Consider the following 7731-nt stretch of genomic DNA (forward strand, 5'->3'; position numbering starts at 1 on the left):
TACGTACGACGGTAAGTTTCCAACTGCATTAACTGAGCCCCACTGCGCTGGTACTTGACCACTTGAGGGATGAGAATCACTCCTCAAAAGGTTTTTGTAACCTTTTTGTTGAGAAGCACAAACTCCGCATAATTATGATTCATAACGAGTCTGCGGTTGTTTTAACAATGACCGGAAAGACCAAATGACACCCAACAAGCTATTTTAAAACTCATTTGAACTATTCCGTTCATGCTTGTCATCAAGAGAAAAAGCGGGAGCGCGGAATCTCGCTTTTATTGTGACGTGAGCGATCCGCGTAGTTCGTCTGTCTTTTATTCCGAAGCAACATTTCCACCGGAAGTTAGGTTTCTTTACAAACAAGTGTTTTCCGGCCGACGTGAAAACAACCGAAAAGTGGCCTTTTTGACATCGTTGTGGTTTGTTTTATTGAACTCTAATCGCTAGCGAGGAGATATCTCTCTCGAGAACCAGCGACAAGGTGTTACCTTTGTTTATTCGGCGTTTGATTTGGTAAAATTTTCGTTGCAGCCGGCTAGCTCGTCTTAAGCTTAGCCAACATGGCGGATTGATTCATGTTGACAGGTGTGCAATTGATCGCCCAACTCCCAAATATGTGAGATCAAAGTTCTTTTTTCCCCTTCACTTTCAATAGTATCTTAAGCCCAATGTTAGTTGTCTGTTAAACGTTATTTGACTTCAGTCATGCACCTGAGTTGTCTGCTGGTGAGCCTCAAGTCGTTTTGTTCAAGAATTCCTTTGGCCCACAAAACTTTAGTTGGCAATGCCCCACGGCGATAAAAACACATCAGGTAAGCTATTGAAAATTAATTTGGAAGTTTTAAAAGATGCAAAGACATTGAAGTACATATAAATAACAAATCAGGCCGGGTCATTATTTCTCTTTTCAGTGAGACCCGATGACTCTCCTTGTTGTCACTTTACTATACTGTCTCGCTATTTTGTTGGCTCTGTCTCCAGACCTTAAGTTTGTGTCGGGTCAGCATGAGCCAAATGGAACCCGACGGCATCTCCCGGAGCGAGGACACTTGGGCTGCGCTTTCCCACCCGGAGGGTTTTCATTCTAAATCTGATAAAGAGGTTGCCGCTTCCCAAAGCCAGATTGCTCTCGGGAGGGGTTCAAACCCAGAGAAGGAGACTCGAGGCCCCAACAAGTCGGGTAAGTTGTTTCCAAACTGGAGCCCACAGCTTGGTGAACGTGGGACATGTACACGGTGCTTCCTACATTCGCTTCAAATGCGGGACTTGCTTTTCTTTCTTTCTTTCTTTCTTTCTTTCTTTCTTTCTTTCTTTCTTTCTTTCTTTCAGCCGTCAAGCAAGAGTCGAGGAAGAGGGGACGCCGAGCAGACGGCGAGCAAGGTGCCGGGAAAAGCAAGAAGAAGAAGAAGCAGCAGATCCAACGACCCAACTATTTTGTCTCCATCCCCATCACCGACGCGCAGGTAAGCAAATGCGGGCGCCGCGGGACTCCGTCCAAAAGTGATTAAACGTGCGAGCGTGACGCTGGCTTCTCGTTGACGATGCAGATCGGTTCGGCGGTGAGCGAGGTCCAAGAGGCGGTGCTGCGGCGCGAGCCTCGCTTGGCCAAAGCCATGATCCCCATCCCCACGCTCCACCTCACGCTTCTCGTCACCCATCTGGCCGACCGGCAGCAAGTGGACCTGTGAGCGCATGCTTTACAATTGCGATGATTCACGTGGCAACATTATCTGGTACTTTCCGTCCAAATCTAACAATGATCAACCAGATGTTTGAATGATTGAAGAGGAAATATAATGCAAGATTGCCGTCCTGAAAAATGAGCGGACAATAAATCTAACGTTTGCCCTCTTGATGGGATCAGAGCCGTCCGTGTAATCTGCACTAAGTAGGAGACGAGTAATCGCTACTTTAGGCCGTGATGTCACAGCAGAGTGAGGATTAGCGTGTGAAAGCGTTATGAATTTTGCCGTCAGGGCGGCGGCCACGCTGGCCCAGGCGGAGCCGTCGTTGGCCGAGCTGCTGGGCGGGGCCCGACTGGTGCTGCCCTTCTCAGGCGTGGCCCACTTCCGAAACGACGTGGTGTTTGTCGCTCTGGGCCCGGGACCGCACACTGGCGTGCTGCGCAGCCTGGCAGGTCAGTGACACGCTTTGCACCACCTCTCGTCCGCCATCTTTCTTCTACGCTGTACTCGCCGTACCGCAAATCCACCTATCGCATCGCGTCGAAGCGGACCAGCAGCAGCAGCAAAACCTTTGTACCTTTTTATTAAATGAAAGATATTTGCACTTCTTACCCCCCCACCCCCACGTTGTGCTTTTGACTCGCAATATTAAGCCGTCACTTAGCTCAGAGCTTGCAGGCTAAGCACTTAGCATTTATTTGTCGTTGACTATCATGTCAGTAGGGCCACAGGAAGAAAGCAGTTCTCTCCACATGACTAAAGGTGGACTGTAATCAAGTGAAAGCTTTCTGCGTGTGATGTGAAATGCTCTGAGCGATGCATTTTGCTTTTGGGAAGGAATGTTGGTGAAAGAAAAGGAGTCTGTGATTGCGTGAAGCAACTGCCCGCCCGCCGGCTGGCTGGCCGGCCGGCCGGCTGGCACAATCGCCGGCAGACGCACGTGCGCGTCCGGGACCCGAGATCACGAGTGACGCGGCTGCTTGCAGAGTTGCTGCGCGCTCGTTTGGAGGAGCAAGGTCTGGTGGAAGGCGACGTGGCTCGTGGCTTTCAACCTCACCTCACCATTTTCAAGCTGTCCAGAGCACCCAAGCTCCGATCGCAGGTACTGTGTTTTGCCCTGACCTTTCCCCTCCCTCAGGCTTTGAACACATGACAAGGCGCAACTATTTTGTGTGCGCTCGCTTGGAGCCATTTGTCCCGTCCCGTGGTTGGAATGAAATGAGCACGGTTGTCTTCTTCCCGAAGGGCATCAAGCACGTGGACCCGTCCCTCTACTCGGCCTATGCCTGCAGGTGGGGGGGGGGGGACGCTTGACTTCATATGTACCTCCATTGCCCACTGGAGCCTTCCATTGAAAGCAGGCTGTTGGTTGCGTTTGCTTGTGCAGGTTTTTTGGCGACCAGACAGTGGAGCGTCTGGATCTTTGCTCCATGCTGAAGAAGAAGCAGCAGGATGGCTACTACCACACTGAGACATCACTGCAACTCGGTCAGGAGGCGAGACACGCACGCACGCACGCACACAACGGGAAGGGCGGGTGCAATGCAATTTTCGGCCACCAGGGGGAACTGTCTGCATGGAGACAAGCTGACTTTTTATTGCAGTTGAGTCTAGGGGCAAATTGGCCCTGCTGTTATGTAAGAGCGCTGGCTGAAATGGGCAAATTGAAGTTTGCTGAATTGAAATTAGTTTGCCGACAAGTAACGAGAGCAGCTCGTGACGCGATGCTCCACAAATAGGCATGTTTCACGTGAGCGCATTTCCCATGATTTGCCTTTCATTCTGCCTCGTGCGTGGAAAACCTTTTGTGCGTTTCGTGCGTGCGTTAATGATTGAAAGGCTGTTGGCGACGGAACTCGTGATAGTGGCCCTTATCTGCCCTGCCCTGCCCTGCCCCACAGTGATGTGTACAGTACTTGGGACCATGAAATAAATCACTTTGTGTCTTCATGGAGTCCAAGATGCGTGCCCAGAGGTGTCATGCGGCGTCGCCGATGCTCGGGTCAATAAAACATTGAAGCGCCGCAAATAGCATCCCCGGTGTGTCTGCGCAGGAGTGCGAGCCTTGCACACACACACACTCACGCACGCACGCCCGTCACCTTCCGCCTTGTTTGTAATCCTCATTTAATCCCGCAGAGCCGAGGCGAGCCGAGGATCCTCGGCTCAGTGTGCCCACTACAACCGGCTTTGAGTGATTTTTCCGTTTCCGGCGTAGGAAAGTGTCCATCTCGGGCCTCCCGATTTAAGAAATGGGACAGAACTGGCAGACGGTCCACGGGCAAGTCTCTGGCCCCGAACCAGATGCTTGTCGTAGTACCGTCGCTGACCTGCGAGAGGCGACGTAGTGCCATCTCGGCTGCCGTAAAACACGGAGAAGATGAAGTAGTAGCATGGGAAGAATTAGATGAGGAAGCTCGGTGAACCGCACCGTAAGCTTTGTCTCGCTGAGCCAAAACGGTGCCATCCATCCTCCAAAGAAAACACAGTTGGGCCGCAACTGCTGGCCGCCCATTCAGCAACTATTAATCAGTGACGACAAGGGGGCGGTGCCTGTAAGCACTCCCTCCTCACACACATTGACACACTAGCGTCCTGCTAGACATCCCGCTGCCTTTCCTCGCCCTTTTCACCAACAAACAAGAATCCTTTTTCATCATGTCACACACACAAGCACCCTCCCCCTTTCTGACACACACCCGTGCGTACAATCATGAAAAGATACTGTGCTCTTGCCCCCCCCCCACACACACACACACACAGACACAAGCTATCTCCCTCCCTCTCTTGGTCCTCTCTCCTCCTCCTCCTCCGCGTGTCAGTGCAAAGTGGAGCGAGAGCAGGCAAGCGAGGAGCCACTCGTTCATTTTTTGTCGTCGTCTGTCGGACTGCGCTCTCCTGCCCCCCCCCCCCCTTTTTTTTTTTTATTCCTTTTTTTTTCCCCTGCTAAAGGGAGCGTGGGGCGACTTTGGGATTGAGGGCCTGTGACATGCACAAGTCTGTTTCAAATCGTCTTTTTACGTTTTTGTAGGGGTGGGGGGGTGGGGGCTTGGGAGCAGAAGCGCCATGGGTCAGCTGTGCTGCTTTCCTTTCTCGCAAACGGAGGAGAAAATCAGTAAGTGTGCGGTTGCACGTCGTCCTTGCGCGTCTGCGGCGGGCGGGCAGGCGAACAACAACGAGCGTTTGTGCGTGCGTGCGTGCATGCATGCGTGCGGAGCAATTGCGAGTGTGACACTAGAGGTCATCGGGAGCACCGGATTGCCAATGTGTTTAGCGTGTGACCCGTTAGCACGATGCCTGGCTTGTAAATGGAGTGTTGATGTGCAAAGTAAGTCAACTAAGAAGTGCCCCAATTGTACCGTGCCCCCCATTCCACCACCCCAAACGTCGCGAGGGCGTCGGCAAATCTCGTGAGACTTGAGCTCAGCTAGCATCTAGTTGGTGAACTCCCCCCAAAATGGTAGTGTAGCAACGTGATTTTGTAGTTGCGGCGTGCTTTTGGAAAAGTGCCTAAAAACGACTCCTTCTTCATTTTAGGCAGTCGACGCCGGTCTGAGCCTGACGAGGCAGAGCTTCTGCGCATCAGCAAGCGATTGGTGGAAGATGCCGTCAGTCGCGCCGTGCAGCAGTACAAACGGGAAACCCTCCAGAACGGGGGCCAACCCAACGCAGGGCGCCCGCCCGGAAACGCCGACAGGAGTGCGGAGACAAAGACCACGGACGCCAGGGAGTGATGTGATCGGGCCTGGAGCCGACCGGAAGCAGGCAGGACGCTAAGCGGCAAAATGTCCCGTCCGCTTGGCCGTAACCTTGACGGCGAGCCCGGCGGAAATTGGCTAAAGGCCGGTTGATTGCGCCAGCTCGCCCTTTGCTCACTTCTCCAAGCTGGACTCTGGTCGCTCGCTATTCCTAGCGGGCCCAAAAGTGTCACAAGGCGAGGATCGTGTCGGCTAATTGCTACTACACTAATGTGCTAATGCTCTACTTTTGAGATGGATCAGAATTGTCGAATGCTGACTCACCAAAACCGAACGCTCGGTGGGGTTTAAAAGCACGACGCGTTTTGTAGTTGTTGCATTTTAATTTGGACACCTCTCTCTCTGTGAGCTCGCGTGAAATGTCTTCTGCTAGTGCCCAGCGGAGGCAGCGGTGAGACAGTCAGGCAAATCAATCCGCACACAAAAACAAAATGTCAGAAAACACTAATCGTGCTAACGTGTGTGTGGGGGGGTATATATTTTTGAATACTTTTAACCCTCCCACTTGTTTTGAACGCACTTAATTTTTTTGGGGGGGGGGTGAAACTCCATTAAAAAAAGTTTTAATCCATGTTAATGATAGAGATGGTTCAGAGGTTGATTTCTGCACACCGGAACCCGTCATTTTCGTCACCCCGCTTGGGTACAGAATGATTTGAGGAAGATTTGCCGACCGAAAGCCGTCGCCCTCTAGCGGCCTGGAGTCCAAACGCTTCGGGCGCAAGCGTGGACCTCAAACCTCGGCAAAGTGATCCAATGGAGGACCCAAAGCTTTGGCTGGCTTAGCACAATTTTTTCCCCTTCATTTTTGATGGTGTGCACATCGTCGGAAGTGGCCTTGAGTCGTTCGTCTTTTTTGTTTGCTTTCCTGCGAGTGCTCGCCACCGTGTCGCTGCAGCAGAGACAAAGCCGGACTCGTGTTGAACGTGACGGACCCACCATTTGTCTTTTGGCCATGCTGTCGTCACTCCAGTCAACATCTTTCCAATCGCCTATAGCGTGTGTCTCCCCCCCCCCCCCCCCCCACCGTCCCCCTTGGCCCACTTCGCTTCTTATCAGTCAGTGTGCGTTTGTGGGCGTGATACAATCATTTGATCAAGTGCTTCTCCGGGGACCTTGTCTAGTTCCTTTTTATTCCAACACGGAATCGCGCGCGCGCGTGCGTGTTTTGTCGTGTCACGTGAAGAATAAAAGAACACGATAAGTGTGGGACTCTGATGTGTGCTCGTGTTTTGGGAACAGGAGGCGCTCGCTGTCAAAACAAAATCAGCCAAGTCAATGAGTCCATGTCTGTAATGCCTTGCTTTTTGCTCTCTTGCCTTTCCTCGCTGCTCTCTCTCTGTCTCTCTCTCTCTCTCTTTCTTTTCCTCTGTCGCCTTTCTTTCTCTCTTTTCCTCTGTCGCCTCTCTTTTTTTCTCTTTTCGTGATGCCTTCCTCCCGCCCCTGCTCCACTATCTTGACCATCCCTCTTTCTCTCCTCATCCGTTTATCCTCGTCTACATCTCTTCCGCCGCCCCTCCTCGACAGTCCGGCGGCCCTTTGTCTCGCAGCCTCCCTCCTTCCCTCCCTCCACCTCTGTCGCTCGCTCTCCTTCTCCATCGTTCCCATTCTTCCCCTGCTCGTCTTCATCCCTCGCTCCAGTGCCTCCTGCACTCTTCCCATTTTCTGCTCTTTTTGTGGCCAACAAATGAAATCACGTCAGTGTCATCCAGTTAGCCAAGGGTGGGTAAGCGCATCATGTCGCACGCACGCACGCACGCACGCGCACCATTTCCTCATGTCGTTGCCATGGCGATGAGGTGCACTTTGGGTGAAGCGTGTGTGTCTGCGCGCGCCCGCCCGCCCGCCCGCCTGCGCTGGGATCGAGCCACTTGGACGTGATTGATTGTGGGCAAACGACTGACTGCAGTTCAGAAGGTTTGGGGTTTGAATCCAGTTGGCACGTTGTTCAACCTCCTCACATTGGTTAGTTCTCGAGTGAAGACGCGATGTTCATTCACGAATAATTTTTTTAAAAAAAAATTTACATTATGTGTTTTATGTGCCTGGTGATCCTGAAAGGGGGATCCTTCCATCTGTGGTCCCTTCTCAAGGTTTCTCATTTTTCCCCTAGTAGGGTTTTTTGTTGTTGAATTTTTCCTTGCCCTCTTGGGAGCTTGAGATCAGAGGATGCTTTGAGAATAATAGTCACTTTGTTTTGTGTACGTGAAGCCCTTTGAGACTGCTTGTGATTTAGGGCTATATAAATGAACTTGACTTGAGGTATGAGCATTGTTTGAGAGCAATTT

At 51.8% G+C, this 7731-nt stretch overlaps 1 protein-coding gene across 1 annotated transcript; it reads left to right on the forward strand.

The window, feature by feature from the left end:
• The first annotated feature begins 296 nt into the window (after nucleotides 1-296).
• On the forward strand, nucleotides 297-6661 carry LOC125989858 (A-kinase anchor protein 7). Its single transcript, XM_049756261.2, has 10 exons — nucleotides 297-616; nucleotides 704-812; nucleotides 982-1180; nucleotides 1330-1463; nucleotides 1548-1684; nucleotides 1977-2137; nucleotides 2672-2787; nucleotides 2931-2977; nucleotides 3073-3173; nucleotides 5223-6661. Exons 1-10 carry the CDS (start codon nucleotides 576-578, stop codon nucleotides 5417-5419), a joined length of 1242 nt encoding a protein of 413 aa, XP_049612218.1. The 5' UTR covers nucleotides 297-575; the 3' UTR covers nucleotides 5420-6661.
• Nucleotides 6662-7731: the final 1070 nt, after the last annotated feature.

The sequence above is a fragment of the Syngnathus scovelli genome, chromosome 20 (assembly GCF_024217435.2).
Source record: "Syngnathus scovelli strain Florida chromosome 20, RoL_Ssco_1.2, whole genome shotgun sequence".
Taxonomy (NCBI): domain Eukaryota; kingdom Metazoa; phylum Chordata; class Actinopteri; order Syngnathiformes; family Syngnathidae; genus Syngnathus; species Syngnathus scovelli.

Bases quoted from the DNA above. Each gene is read 5' to 3' on its own strand.
- LOC125989858 (XM_049756261.2), top strand. From the start codon at position 576: ATGTTGACAGGTGTGCAATTGATCGCCCAACTCCCAAATAT. The intron at 1,464-1,547 runs GTAAGCAAATGC...TTGACGATGCAG, and splicing joins TCCCCATCACCGACGCGCAG to ATCGGTTCGGCGGTGAGCGA. The intron at 3,174-5,222 runs GTCAGGAGGCGA...TCTTCATTTTAG, and splicing joins TGAGACATCACTGCAACTCG to GCAGTCGACGCCGGTCTGAG.